Source organism: Corythoichthys intestinalis, chromosome 18 (genome assembly GCF_030265065.1).
Source record: "Corythoichthys intestinalis isolate RoL2023-P3 chromosome 18, ASM3026506v1, whole genome shotgun sequence".
In the NCBI taxonomy this organism is placed as follows: Eukaryota; Metazoa; Chordata; class Actinopteri; order Syngnathiformes; family Syngnathidae; genus Corythoichthys; species Corythoichthys intestinalis.
Window position 1 is genome coordinate 29899500 of NC_080412.1, and position 15790 is coordinate 29915289.

The window sequence follows — 15790 nt, forward strand, 5'->3', positions numbered from 1 at the left end:
GCCGAAAGGTGAGAGATTTTCATGCCTGGTATATATATATATATATATATATATATATATGTGTATGTATGTCTGTGTGCATGTAGTATATATGGTGGAAAACACAGACAAGGCTGAAAAAGCAGTTTCTGCTCATGCACCCCTCTTTGAAAAAAAGTGCTGTAGTTTAAGCCAATAGAACTTTTGTGTTTGATAGAACAATATGTCTGTATGCTGCTATAGCAGTTTCATGGCGCTTTAAGCCCCCAAACTATTTATAATTTGTCTGTTTTACCCTGGAGACTCCCGTTTACAAACACCGTGCATCCAACCAGCCTTAGAAAGAATTATATTTATTATTCGAAATGTCTATAATTTTTAGCTTAGAATCATTAATTGATGTCTTTTACAAAAAGAAATAAAAATAAAAAGAATTTATAAAATTATTCACTCGCATATTTCAAAGTTTTAAACAAATTACGTCACAATGAAAAAAATTGTGTCTGTATATAGGTCACGGATCTCTACCTCATAACAATCGCTTGGTTGTGTTTTTTTTTGTTACTGTCGCATTGTCCCCGATATTTTAGATGACAAATACTCGATCCAAACAAAGAAAAATCGAAAAAACGTTCAAAAGTGTAAATATTTGGAAAGGAAAATCTCGACCACTCCTTGATGTCTGTGATTTCTGCATTGCAACCCTAGTTATATTACCATGTTTCACCCATAAAATCCCCATAAAGTTTGGCTGTGGCCATTCACAGCTGTGTTTTGACACTCGGTGAGACATGCTACACAGCGTTTTTGGATCGAAATAGGGTAAGTACGAGATAATATCTCGTTAAAATCATGGTGTCTTTAAGTATGCTCTCTCATGCTGTCACCTTGAGTTAGGGTTCAGGGGTTATAAAATAAATAAATAATTAAATTTAAATGCCCTCCTGTTCAAAAAATTTCTTCCAGAAAATTTTGATTTTAAGCTTTCCAATGATGTATCACACATTTTGAAATTTGGCCAAATTGGGGGTCTCGGAGCGGAACTTCAAGTCACCTGGGAGTTTTCCATCATATGTATTGCCTATTTGCAATGGCGCATAGAGATGGGGGGGGTGGGCCGCAAAACGTTTATGTCTTCCTGGTGGGGGGGAGTAACAGAAAATAATTGTAAAGCACTGGACAAAACTACCGAGCCTTCACGCGCCAGATCAAAGCTACAAACCTGTCAATCATTGTTAACTTTAAGTACCAATTGCCAATTGCACTGGAGACCAAGAAAAGCAGCAGGAGGGAGAGTGAGAGGATTTACGAGCATTAAGCAGAAAAACAAATATATTTTCTAAATTAAAAACACTATCCTTTTCACCCGATTCCGATCCTTCGACAAATGGCGTGATTGGCCCGGGACATCCCACGTTTTTTTTATATTAGCCTCATGGTATTTTTGCTTTTGTTTTATGTGGTGCACGTTATAGTGAAGTTTTAAATTTTGTTGTACTCTGTACAAAGACAATAAAGGCTTTCTATTCTATTCAATTCTATTCTATTCTGATGAAGATGCTTGTCCCTTTAAGTCATTGGCTATCACTGACGGTGACGGCCCTGAATCATCATCATTCACTTTTAGCCCTTCGCTATTACTGTATGACTGGTAGAAACATGATATGTGGGGAGCCGCCCGTTGCCTTTCTGACTATCACGTTACTCCCCGTGGACATTGAATAATGTCACAGCGCAACGAGTGACTTAACCGGTTACCTCGTCGATGCTCATCCCCAGGAAGATATCCTCCAAGGGCTCCGTATTGTCCGCGGCATCTTCGTCATGCAAATCCTTCACTTGGCTCAATCGCTCCTTCTCGTCTTCTTCCTGGAAGCCGTAAACCGAAATGAGGATTTTTAGCGGCCATTTCATACAACTATTCTGGGGTCCCCTATGTAAAAAGTTAACCTGGTCTTTTTTCTTCATCTCCTCCACCTGTCGCAGTTGCTCGGAGGAGAGCACGCTCTCGATCCTCTGCATGTCCCTCATGAGGAGGCGCTGAGACTCCAGAAACTGGTCGTTGGCTCGCTGCCACGTGTGCTTCAGCTGGTTGTGCTGCTGCCGCTCCAGCTCCAGCTTGTGACACACTGGAGGCAAAAGCTCTTATTACCAACAAAATAAAACTGACAAACTTTACTAGACAGCAATATCAAACAGGCATTAAAATGGGTCAGGGGTTAAAAAGGTGAGATGGGTGTGGAGGAAATATGTTCAGGTACACTGTACAACTAGTGTTGTCCCAAACGACAATTTTTTTCCCAATTAGTCAGCCGACTTCTTTTACGATTAGTTGACTAATCTATTACGCTTTTTTTTGTGTTTTTTTTTTTGTTTTTTTTTTTGGAGAAGACTGGCAATGTTTTATAGCAGGCTAAAGTAGGTTGTCTTTTTTCCCCATTGGACTCAATGTAGCCATGCTAACGTTTACAGTGTGAAATATACGTGTTTCCTTATTTTAGGTAGGAGGCTTCATACATGCGTAAAAACTGCTTTTGAACGGTGAGTTGGAAGGCCGAGGGTGCATTAGACTGGAGATATTTGGGTGTGTACCTTCATGAAGCTCCCTGCGGAGTTTCTCAGCATCCTCCTGCAGAACGGACTTCTGTGTGTTCAGCACGGCCACGTACATCTCCAAGTCCGTGCGACATGATTTCTCGGCCTCCAAAACGTGATTAAGCTCCTTCACCTGTCAAAGAAAATCATATTTAAATCTTTACAACTAGAGTTGTCCGGTAATTACTTTTTAACCGATGTCACGTTATTTTTTCAACTCCAATAATTCGATACAGATATCAAACCGATCCCAATATATGAGGTGGTGGACTTAAAATATTATGGCTAATTGTATTGTGATGCCCTACTGGATGCTTTAATAATGATAAATGTAACAACTTCAAATGTTTCCAATTAAACATTCTGTGAAAAATAAGACGAACTTCTGAAATTATGGGAAAAGTGCTTATATTGCACCACCATATTTAATTCATAATTAATTATTTTTCAATCATTTATTTTTCATTTAATTTATGCACCATGAATGCAAATACACATAACAAATCCTAAGCATCTTAGTTTGAGACAGCTAACGGTCAATAAGCATAACTGCTGTGCTAAACTGTGACTATATCAGGCAACTACTGTATTTACAACTTTACCAAAACTTTTAAAAAGATGAAATTTGTGCATTTTGGATATAGTATAGTACAGTAAAAAATATACTGTATGTCTATATATATTCTTCTTAAGTAAAAATGTAAAAAAGAAGTTTTTTTCACAATGTTACATTGCATTTTTCTGAACTTTTGTTTTTCTCTACATGACCAACTTTTTTCCATCCGTAAAAATGTTCACCTTGGACGCCTCCAGTTCCTTGATTCTGTCTTCAGCCGTGGACAGCTTGGCTTTGAGCGTCCCGATCTCTTGTTCCATGGGCATTACTACTGAGCGAAGCTTCTCTGCATCCTCTTGAGCCTTCAAAGAGTTTTCACAATTACACATAGTTCGCAAGAAAACAAAATGACTTTATTCTTGCTTTGAATTTGAAACAAATTTTAGAACCAGTTGTCACTTGTGCTCTAAGTTGTTGTAGTGTGTTTTTGTTCTGTTTTTTAATAGCATGCATGTGGATTCTGGTAAAGGTGAATGTACGATGCGCACCTTTTTCATATCGTCCTCCAGGTTTTGCTCCTCCTGGCCGTCGGTAAGCCGCCGTCTGAGGTCTCCCACCTCCCTCTCCATGGCCTCGCGGTACTGGCCCCACTGGGCTCGCTCCTGTTCTAGACGCTGGTGGAACTGGACCTCATACTCACGAACAGTGTCTAAGGCAGGACGTGACAAAAACAAGGTTCACAAGGAAGGCATAAAATATACTAGTCCTTCTCAAAAAATTAGCATATTGTGATAAAGTTCATTATTTTCTGTAATGTACTGATAAACATTAGACTTTCATATATTTTAAATTCATTACACACAACTGAAGTAGTTCAAGACGTCTATTGTTTTAATATTGATGATTTTGACAAAAAAGTCAAGAAAAAACAAAAATCCCTATCCCCAAAAAATAGCATATCATGAAAAGGTACTCTAAAGATGCTACTAACCTAATCATCTGAATCAACAAATTAACTCAAAACCCCAGCGAAAGATTCCTGAGGCTTTTAAAAACTCCCAGCCTGGTTCATTACTCAAAACCGCAATCATGGGCAAGACTGCCGACCTGACTGCTGTCCAGAAGGCCATCATTGACACCCTCAAGCAAGAGGCTAAGAGACAGAAAGAAATTTCTGAACGAATAGGCTGTTTCCAGAGTGCTGTATCAAGGCACCTCAGTGGGAAGTCTGTGGGAAGGAAAAAGTGTGGCAGGAAACGCTGCACAACCAGAAGAGGTGACCGCACCCTGAGAAAGATTGTGGAGAAGGGCTGATTCCAGACCCTGGGGAACCTGCAGAAACCTGGAAATGGGCTACAGGTGCCACATTCCCCAGGTCAAGCAACTGAAACAGCAGCAGAAGCGCCTGACCTGGGCTACAGAGAAGCAGCACTGAACTGTTGTTCAGTGGTTCAAAGTACTTTTTTCAGATGAAAGCAAATTTTGCATGTCATTCGGAAATCAAGGTGCCAGAGTTTGGAGGAAGACTGGGGAGAAGGAAATGCCAAAATGCCTGAAGTCCAGTGTCAAGTACCCACAGTCAGTAGCCACGTTTACATGGAGCCAAATATTCCAATTACAATCTGTTTAGATGTTCAAACCGAATAAATGTGTTCCATATAAAAACCTCATTCGGAATGAACAGGCCCAAACCGAATGGAATTTCATTCCGTTTCACAGGGGTGGAATATTCCTTTTCCCAAACCGATTAGAAGTAAAATTATATCATGTAAACAGGGAAGCGGAATGGTGTCTGGTTGCGTTCTTTCTGCACATGCTCCGTACTGACGTGGTGACGTCACTTGGTGACGTAAGTAACGTCACTTGCAACATGGCTTCCAAGCACAGCGGACCTAATTGGAGTCCGGCGGAAAGTTTGTATTTAATTCAAACTTTAAAAGAATTGAATATAATTGCTCGCTTAGACGGGCGTAAAACGAGGAACAGTGAACTGTTTAAAAAAGTTCACGAGAGGTTTGGTTGGTCCTTTTAACATGCCCTTACAAAACATGTACGTGAACTTTTTCACAGTGCTTTTGTGGATGCCAAATTGGTTTGAGACGAGGCGATACTCAGCACAGCTACCGAGTCTGTAAAGAACAATTGCGACGCGCATAATGCAGGGAATTAGTGCTCTGACGGTAACTGCATCAGGAGCCATGAATCCCTCCACCAGCCCACTTTTTAAATGAACGGCGTGTCATTCTGAAGTTTTGTTTCCACTCGACATCTGTAAACTCCTGAAGAACAACTCGTTCCCACCAGTCTTTGCTGCGGATCTTCATCCAAAGTTTTCTGGTCTTTGGAGGGGGCATGGGCACTACAGGGAAACATCGCAAAAGGCTAACTTGTCCACCTTGTGTACACCTTCTTCGTAGTGCCTTCACTAGGAGCACCCTGAGGTCGAAATGGTTCTTGAACAACAAGTGGGTAAAAGTTAAAACAGCAGCACTCTGACGATCGATCGTTTTGCAACGTGACGCTTTGTTTTGAATAATCTGCGCATGTCAGACGGCAGTTGTCAAACGTCCTTTCGGAATAAAGGCAGACACATGTAAACGCTGGATCGGGATAGATGAAGTGACATGTAAACAGCTGATCTGAAATTTCCATTCGGAATGATTTGAATCAGTATGAATAAAAGTCAGCATGTAAACGTGGCTAGTGATGGTCTGGGGTGCCATGTCAGCTGCTGGTGTTGGTGTACTGTGTTTTATCAAGGGCAGGGTCAATGCAGCTAGCTGTCAGGAGATCTTGGAGCACTTCATGCTTCCATCTGCTAAAAAGCTTTATGGAGATGAAGATTTCATTTTTCAGCATGACCTGGCACCTGCTCACAGTGCCAAAACCACTGGTAAATGGTTTACTGACCATGGCATTACTGTGCTCAATTGGCCTGCCAACTCTCCTGACCTGAACCCCATAGAAAATATGTGGGATATTGTGAAGAGGAAATTGAGAGACACCAGACCCAACACTGTCGATGAGCTGAAGGCCGCTATCAAAGCATCCTGGGCCTCCATAACACCTCAGCAGTGCCACAGGCCATGCCGCAATGAAGCAGTCATTTCTACAAAAGGATTCCCGACCAAGTATTGAGTGCATAGCTGATATAATTATTTGAAAGTTGACTTTTTTTGTATTGAAAAACACTTTTTTGTATTGGTCGGATGAAATATGGTAATTTTTTGAGACAGGGATTTTTGTTTTTTCTAGACTTTTTTGCCAAAATCATCAATATTAAAACAATAAAAGGCTTGAACTACTTCAGTTGTGTGTAATGAATCTAAAATATATGAAAGTCTAATGTTTATCAGTACATTACAGAAAATAATGAACTTCATCACAATATGCTAATTTTTTTAGAAGGACTAGTATAAACCTGTAAATCAGAGGTGTCTGAACTTTTTGCAAAAGGGGCCAGATTTGGTGTGGTAAAAATGTGGGGGGCCGACCTTGGCTGACGTCCTTTGCGTAGAACAATATATTCAGGCAAATTTTAGCCAGCCATTTTGTGTGTCACATTTGCTTTATTATTTTTTAAAATAATTTCAACAATCTCGCAACTAGCCTGTGTGGCGTACTCTACTCTCGGGCTCTTGCGAGCTAACTTCAAGTTGCTTCAATTTCTCGCTGCGTATCTTCCCTGTAATCTTGTCGTACATGTCAGTGTGTCTTGTTTGGTAATATTGCCTTACATTGAACTCTTTAAAAACAGCGACTGTTTCTTTGCAAATGAGGCAGACACAGTTGTTGCGTATTTTAGTGAAGAAATAGTCAAATTTCCACCTATCCTTGAAGCATCGGCCAACGCAGTCAACTTTTTTTTTGTTGATTATCGCCATTTTAGAAAATTGTAAGTAAAGGGTCACACAGGGTAATGTTGCTTAGAGTGATGCTGCCTTTTAGTGGGTAAATGAGGAGCAGCATTTAGTGTGTAAGCTACTTCACATGCTGGTAGCAGTGCTGCTGCCCAATTCATTCAGTCTGTGTGCGGGTCAGACGTTACTGAATTTATGGCAGAGGCTGGGGGCCGGATGAAATTTGACCACGGGCCGCATTTGGCCCCCGGGCCGGACTTTGGACATGTCTGCTGTAAATGAATTTAAAACATAAAAACAATACATCACACCATATTTGCATTTAAGTGGCTGAAAAACGAGAATTTTGAACATTTTTCAGTCCACAAAGTTTAAACAATTCATCAACAATCAAAATACTGTATTTGTCGATTGCTATGATCATCAATTAATGGTTATTATTTATTATTCGAACAGCACTCGACATACGTAATAGGTTGCCGAAAAAAACAAACTGTGATGCTTAAAGACGTCTATCGGTGTACCTTTCATGATGGCCTGCAACGACGCCACTTCCTCCTGCCACTGGCCGCGGACCTGGTCGATGGCTTCCTGTTTGGTGTTCTCCGACACCGTGGCGACTGCCTTGATGGTCTCAATCTCGGAGCGGGCCTGCGCTAGCTGGGCCTGGACCGAGCTCAGCTCGGCTTGGGCCGACTCCAGAGCTGACATCTGCCTCTTCAGATCCTCTGCATGCATGGAAAATCAGCACATGTCAGTAAGATCCGTTACTGCCAATAACAAAAGTTTGACGCCCTCTTACGCTCTTTGGCCAAGTAGAGGTCTTTGAGCTTGGCTCTCTTCTGGTTGAACTCTGCCTCCAGCTGATGCTTGACCTTGCCGAATTCTGCCCTCTCCCGCTCCAGAGCTTCCACCCGCTGTCGGAGCTCATCTGAAAGCAACAAACATCAGCGTTAGCAGGCCGGATAGATCTGTCACGACTTCAGAAAAGGGAAAAGTGACTGTGACTCCATGCTTCAGGTTGTACACGTGTCACTAAAACATTTGAAAAACTACAGCTGCTTGTTTACTTTCTAACTTCAGCTCCTGCTGCCAACACGAGTGATGTCACACACGATGTAATCACTACATCTATGATCCAGCCTCTCTAATACTTTCAAAGGAGAAGCTATCAACTTGTATTGATTTGTAGTTTAGCGTTGGTTGAAGACACATATGGCTTATTTTGATTGATTTTGGAGAATTAATGTTCAATGAGTACTGTAATTTCTCTTGTATACCGTGCTCTCCAGTGTATTTTCCGGACTATAAATAGCACTTCTTTGTCATACCGTATTTTTCGGACTATAAGTCGCACCAGCCATATAATGCCCAACGAAGAGGGAAAAAACATATATAAGTCGCACCGGAGTATGAGTCGCATTTTGGGGGGAGATTTACTTGATAAAATCCAACACAGAGAACACACACATATGTCATCTTAAAGGGCAATTTGAAATAAAAATACAATAGAGAACAACATGCTGAATAATTGTACAGTGCGATAATGTTACATGATGCATTAACAACAAAATGCGAATGTGGCCAGTATGTAGAGGTGAACGATAATAGGAATTATGACGTCATCCCAATAAATCCAGTAATATTATATAATATATTATTGGGTCTATTGATAATATTTTTGGCACGGTGTTGAATTGGGATGTGAGCGTTAGTTTCCACTCCTGTTTTGCCAGTATGCAAAGTTTTGTTACCATTCTAGAGGCCGTATTTTTCCTTCACTGAGGTTTAAACCTTACTATGGCAATTAGAAAAAGGTTGCATTTTATTGTGTTATGTTTACAAGTTCTTCAGAGGCCTTTTGGTTATTGATAGCCTTGCTGTTCTATAATTGCCAGGTTAAGAAAGTTGTTTCATGGACCAAACGACAAAAGTCTCCTCTCCTGTTTCACCAAATGTTTTATCTGCTGACAAAGCACAATACCTGTTGGGTTTATGTTTGTTTTAGATCAGTACTCATTGTTCAGGGGAACACATCGTCAATGATATTGACTGATTGATTGTGATAGACTCAAATTATATTTATTTGAAAAAATTAATATGGGCACTTTTTTGAAGTCAAAACTGTTCTTCTCTTTGTTTTGTTCATTATAACAATGTTCATGTCATCATGAAAATTCTGGTTTAGACAAAGGCAAATCTATGCTCAACCATTAGTGTTTTTGCCCTACAGGTGTTCAAAAACTCAGGTGAATATTATACAGTACATTGAAAAATTATATATGTATTACCGGTTATCGTATCGGTATCGGCCTTGAGGAGCAGGAAGTTATCGCTATCAGTTTAAAAAAATAGATATCGTGCACCCCTACCAGTATGTTAACGTAAAATAGCTATTAAGAGTTATTCAGATAGCTATAGCATAAACAACATGCTAACAAGTTTACCAAACAATCAGTGTCACTCTAAAACACCAAAATAACATGTGAAATAATATAATAATGAGTTAATAATTTCACACTTAAGTCGCTCCAGAGTATAAGTCGCACCCCCAGCCAAATTATGCCAAACTGCGACTTATAGTCTGAAAAATACGGTATTTTGGCTAGGCCTTCAACTTGGGCGCGAATTATATCCTGATACTTATACTCTAAGCTTGCCCTCTTCTTCGAGTCGGTGCAATTGTTCAAAAGTGATACTGAAGATGAAGATTTCAATAGATTTGGTAGTGGTAGTAGAGTAAGGGTGTGACAAAATATCAAAATGGTGATATACTGCGTTACTTTGCATCCCAAAAGGTTATTGATATGCTCATGCCATGAATCGAGATATCGTTTTAAAAAGGTGCCAATGTTACAACAACAACAAAAAAAATAAGGAACCAACAAATGATACCAAAATCCACCATAATAGTGTCTCAGTTAACTCAATTGCTGCCATTAACAGTGCTGGAGGCCCAATCCATTAAGACCGGGAAGGGCGACTGAACATTCATTTGTTCAAAATAGTGCTGCAACGATTAATCGATTAACCCGAGTATTCGATTAGAAAAAGAGTCAAATTAAATTTTGCTGCCTTGATTATTCATTTAATTAAAGTGGTGATGTAATGGTTTGTTTTGAAAGTGTTTGCATTTAGTTTTATTGATTTGGGTGGATACACTGCCCTCTATTCTGTCTCATTTCATGTGGCTGAATCCAGCTCCTCCCTGTTAAGACCAACATAAGCTAAGTTTTTGTTTGGGCTAATGTTTTTTTTTTAAAAGCATTCGTGAAGTAGTTTCTAGGTATATTTAGCCGTTTTTGTGGGAATATGTGTCTGAACCATTTGTTAAGAGCATTGTAAAAAAAAAATAAAAAAATAAAAAACGTTAGCGTTTTATAGCATTTAAGTGGACGTTTGCTTTGTAAGTTAGCCAATTGTTCTTTTGTTGTACATACATCCTCATTTTTAATTTTTCTATACCGTTTGAGGTACAGCTCGGGTATTTCAATTTTTTATTTAACATATCCGATTACTTGATTATTCGAACTAACTAGTTCATCGATTAATTGACTACTAAAATAATCGACAGCTGCAGCCCTGGTTCAAAATCAGAACATTCACAGTCACTCATTCTGATTTTCGGTCCATTTATACGTCACTTTCTATTCATTTTAGGGCATTTACAGGTCACTTCCTTTTGAGTTTAAGTCACTGCCGATTTATTTTGTAATCCAAAATCAACAGGAAGCGACCCATAAAAAGCCCCAACATCGACAGGAAGTGACCCTGAAATACCGCAAAATCAACAGGTAATGACCTGAAATGGCCCAGAATTGCCTCGGTGCCTGGCATTGGCTTCCACTGACAGCTTTGGAAGTGGGAGGAGCTTGTTTAAAGTAGGAGGGGTTCATTTACTGCTACCCTCCCAATACAAATGGATTGGACGTCTACTGGTGATGAACTTACAGCAGAGGGATGAAGATGAAGCTCGTTTTTCTGTTAATTAGTTGTTTTGTAGAATGATTTCCTGACCAATGTATCGATAATCGTTGTATCGCCATATCGCAAGATCGTTATCATCAACTTCGTATTGCAAATCGTATCATATCGTGAGGTACCATGAGGTTCCCTGCCTTGATCTAGTGTGAAATCGAGGGTTTGTTTTGTTTATCGTTATCTGAAAAACTGTTAATATTTTAACAGATACCTATTTAGCACTTTGTTCTCCGTTTTATTGCTACTACAGTGGTATGAAAAAGTATCTGAACTAGGGCTGTCAAAATTATCGCGTTAACGGGCGTTAATTAATTTTTAAAATTAACCCCGTTAAAATATTTGACGCAATTAACGCACTGTGCCCGCTCAGACAGATTTAAATGTCAGTACAGTGAAAGGCCAACTTGTTAATTGTGTTTTATGGAGTTTTTCCGCCCTCTGCTGGCGCTTGGGTGTGACTTGCATATGTTATGTGGCGTAATGTCGCCCTCTGCTGGCGATTCAGTGCAGCGGATTATTTGGGTTTCGGCGCGCTTTTCTGACGTGATTATATGTCGACGTGAACTCACACTAATACAGTGCTATTCAGACCAGCTAACGTCCGCATCCAGTATTCAGTGGCAGTTCTCATAGCCCCATAACACTGTTTGTGTCTAATACATGCATCGCTTGTGAGTTATATTCCTCCTTTGTTTGTATTCATGAGCATTAGATAGTTATTGATGGTGTGTATTTGAATTTATTCACATATATGGTGAAATGCAGTTACATTGTTAGATGCTTGTGAGCTAATTGGCTAGTGCTACTGCTCAAATGGACACGTGTGTGTACATTTTATGTTATTTTGTGATTTATGCAAGTTATTGACACATTGCCTTGTTATTTTCAGTTTTACAAAAATACAAGAAACGTGCTCCTGTCAAAAAGAGATGACTTCAGTAAAGCCCATGCAACTTTGCCACACCGTCTGATTTCTTTTTGGAACTTATGTTCGCTATCTGTCAATTTGTGTACTCGCACACATTGAGGACAGAATAGGGCTACTAGTTTATTTTTTGATTGAAAATTTTACAAATTTTATTAAAACGAAAACATTAAGAGGCGTTTTAATATAACATTTTATCCATGGATCACTTTAACAGAATGTTAATAATGTTAATGCCATCTTGTTGATTTATTGTTATAATAAACAAATACAGTCCTTATGTACTGTATGTTGAATGTATATATCCATCTTGTCTTATCTTTCCATTCCAACAATAATTTACAGAAAAATATGGCATATTTTATAGATGGTTTGAATTGCGATTAATTGCGATTAATTACGATTAATTAATTTTTAAGCTGTAATTAACTCGATTAAAAATTTTAATCGTTTGACAGCCCTAATCTGAACCTTTTGGAATTTCTCACATTTCTGAATAAGATCACCATCAAATGTGTTCTGATCTTTGTCAAAATCACACAGATGTAAAAACAGTGTCTGCTTTAACTAAAACCAACCCAATTTGTAGGTTTTCATCTAAGTAAGCAAAACCTCAGGTTTTCATATATTAATGATGATAGCATACAAACAACGACAGAAAATAAGTGAACCCTCTGCCTAAGGAAACTTAAAGAGCAATTGAAACCAATTTTTACCAAACAATTTAAGTCAGGTGTGTGCCCAATCGATGATGAGTAGTTTAATGCTGCTCTGCCCACTATCAAACGCACACCCGGTAAGACTTGTCTTGAAGAGAAGCATTGTCTGATGTGCATCATGGCTCAGTCAAAAGAGCTGTCTCAAGACCTGCGATCAAGGATTGTTGATTTGTATAAAGCTGGGAAAGGATACAAAACCATCACTGAAAGTCTGGATGTTCTCAGAGAAGTTGTCTAAAAATGAAGAGAGTTTGGCACTGTTCCTTCTCTACCAAGGAGTGGGCGTCCACCAAAGATGACGCCAAGAGTTGAGCGCAGAATACTCAGAGTGGTAAAAAAGAACCCTAGAGTGTCTGCTAAAGACTTACAGAAATCCCTGGCACAGTCCAATATCTATGTGCACACATCAACTATATGTAAAACTATGGCCAAGAATGGTTTTCATGGGAGGACTCCACGGAGGAAGCCACTGCTGTCTAAAAAAACATTGTTGCTCGTTTAATGTTCGCAAAAAGGCACTTGGACACTCCACAGAGGTTTTGGCAAAATATTTTGTGGACTGATGAAACCAAAGTTGAGTTGTTTGGGAGCAACACACAATGTGTGGAGGAAAAATGGAACAGCTCACCGACATCAACACCTCATCCCCACCGTGAAGTATGGTGGAGGAAGCATAATGATTTGGGGCTGTTTTTCTACCTCAGGGCCTGGACAGCTTGCAATCATTAATGGAAGAATGAATTGAAAAGTTTATCAGGATGTTTTGCGGGAAGACCTGAGGCCGTCTGACAGACAGTTGAAGCTAAAAAGAGGATGGATGCTGCAACAAGACAATGATCCGAAACACAGAAGTAAATAAACTTCAGAATGGTTTCAGAAGAACAAAATACACATTCTGGAGTGGCCAAGTCAAAGTCCAGACTTGAACCCCATTAAGATGCTGTGGCATGACCTAAAGACAGCGAGTCATGCCAGACATCCCAGGAATCTGACTGAATTACAGCAATTTTGTCGAGAAGAATGGGCCAAGATTAGTCCTGATCGATGTGACTGACCGATCTGCAGCTACATGAAGGGTCTGGTTGAAGTTATTGCTGCCAAAGGGGGCCACAAAATATTAAATGTGATGGTTCACTTACTTATTTTTCCACCTTCTGTCATCGTTTGCATACTATCCTGATTAAAATATGAAAACCTATAAATGTTGTGGTGGTTTTAGTTAAAACAGACACTGTTTTCTCATCTGTGTGATTTTGACAAAGATCAGATCACATTTGATGGTGGTTTTATGCAAAAATGTGAGATATTCCAAAAGGTTCAGATACTTGTTATACCTCTGTAGGATTTCCGAAAATTGGCAAAAATGTGAATTTTTGTTCTACGCAGTAAAAGCAGGTTTTTGCTCATGTTCTACTTTGGCTTAGCAAAAATATAATGAAGAAATCTGACTGAGACGTTACATATATGTTACAATTTCAAGAATTTAGACAGGTTTAAGGTGAAGATGGTCCTAAACGATTAATCAATTATTAAAATAGTTGCCGATTAATTTGCTAATCGATTAGTTGTTGATTAATCGATTAATTGTTCATCGATAATAATGTATAATGTTTGTGCTTGGTCTCTGACTACATAAAATGACCTCCTCGAAATGTGACTTGTTATTTTTCCCTCTTCATTGCGTTTTTTTGACTGGTGCGAATTATACTCAGGTGCGGCTTATAGAGCGAAAAATACGATACTCACTTATGCTGAGGAATTTTTCTTGGACTTATTTGTGTGATATGCACCCAGAATTTCTGGTATCCATGCATAATATGTACCAATGATGTATAATGAAATGCTGAGCAAAACTGATCAATTGTATCCACGATAAATTACAGTAAATAAAATGTGATGAAAAGTTTGATAAATGTCCATAACTAGCTGAATATTATGTACTGTTTCAATTTAGAAAAGATGAAAATGCAGTAACTTCTGAATGTACATGAAAGTCAAAGTATTGTCAAGGGAAAAGAAAAATCATGCAAGCTGTGAGAATTTGGGGGATGCGACCTCACAAAAAATGAACAACATAATTTATTTTGCGTGCAAGATAACATGTGAATGTTATTACCCATAATGATAATCAGCTCCAATGAACCGCTTAAATCCTAGTTTACGCTGCATGTTAGACACTTAGCAGGTTAGCAAAACATGAGGTGTTTAGCCAGCAAAAATCAATACGGATCGCTCTGGGAGTCTGTCACGTATCATTTATTAACAAATCATATCAATATACATCAACGCCATGAGCTAATAATGAGTGTCATGCTCTGTTCTGTGTATATGTCTGCGCGACACGTAGCCCGAGGGGGAGGCTAATAGGCTAATGTTGTCAGAAGATGCAGAGGCCGCTCGCTACTAAGCAGCGTTGCACAAACGGACGCGCCATAAAACACACAAGAAATCTTACCGTCATGCTGGGATGACGGAGGGGGTCCCGAGGCCTGCTCGGCCATGCTTTCGTGGGGGGGCTTGACGATCTAGGAAGCAGGTCCGAGCTAGGAGTGTCACACAAGAGAGGCTAACAACATGACAGCCACAGTCAAGCAAGCTAAGGTAAAAGACGCCACGTCCGGTTGAGGCTTCAAACTAAATGTATGAAGGTGGCTTTAGTTGTATGATATGTAATAAAATGAGTATAAAACCAAAATTAGATACGCTAAGAATACTAAATCTGCATCTAAGCATCACAAATTTTCTACTCCAACGACTTATTTCGTTTTTAAATGCAGATGTTGAAGAAAAATAATTACCAAGTTCCGGTTTCTACTTTCAAAATAAGTGTACAATTAGCGCTAGAATAATCGATTTTGCGCATTGATCTGGAATCACTATCATTTTTAAAAGATGTTTTTGTAAACCATGGGTCCCCAAACTACAGCCCCCTGAACAAAAAAAAATAATAATTTTTTTCCCCCCAATACTGTTATTTATTTCCTGGCTTTTTTTTCTGTGAAGAACCCAGAGAGGGTTATTTGGTTATTATCCATTTAATTAATAGTGTTATTATTATTATATTATATTATATTATATTATATTATATTATATTATATTATATTATATTATATTATATTATATTATTATTTTTATTTTATTTACTTTTGTTCCGTGAAGAATTCAGAAAGGGTTA

At 39.0% G+C, this 15790-nt stretch overlaps 1 protein-coding gene across 1 annotated transcript in view; it reads right to left on the reverse strand.

Moving 5' to 3' along the window:
- The window catches only part of rabep1 (rabaptin, RAB GTPase binding effector protein 1), a 32072-nt gene extending 16840 nt beyond the window's left edge, over window positions 1-15232 (reverse strand). The window contains exons 1-8 of the mRNA XM_057821463.1: window positions 15071-15232; window positions 7793-7921; window positions 7515-7718; window positions 3679-3839; window positions 3373-3492; window positions 2572-2707; window positions 1930-2108; window positions 1738-1848 (exon numbers count right to left, since the gene is read on the reverse strand). Coding sequence (XP_057677446.1) covers window positions 1738-1848; window positions 1930-2108; window positions 2572-2707; window positions 3373-3492; window positions 3679-3839; window positions 7515-7718; window positions 7793-7921; window positions 15071-15116 — 1086 coding nt within the window. The 5' untranslated portion in view covers window positions 15117-15232. The remainder of the gene's footprint in view (window positions 1-1737; window positions 1849-1929; window positions 2109-2571; window positions 2708-3372; window positions 3493-3678; window positions 3840-7514; window positions 7719-7792; window positions 7922-15070) is intronic.
- Window positions 15233-15790: the final 558 nt, after the last annotated feature.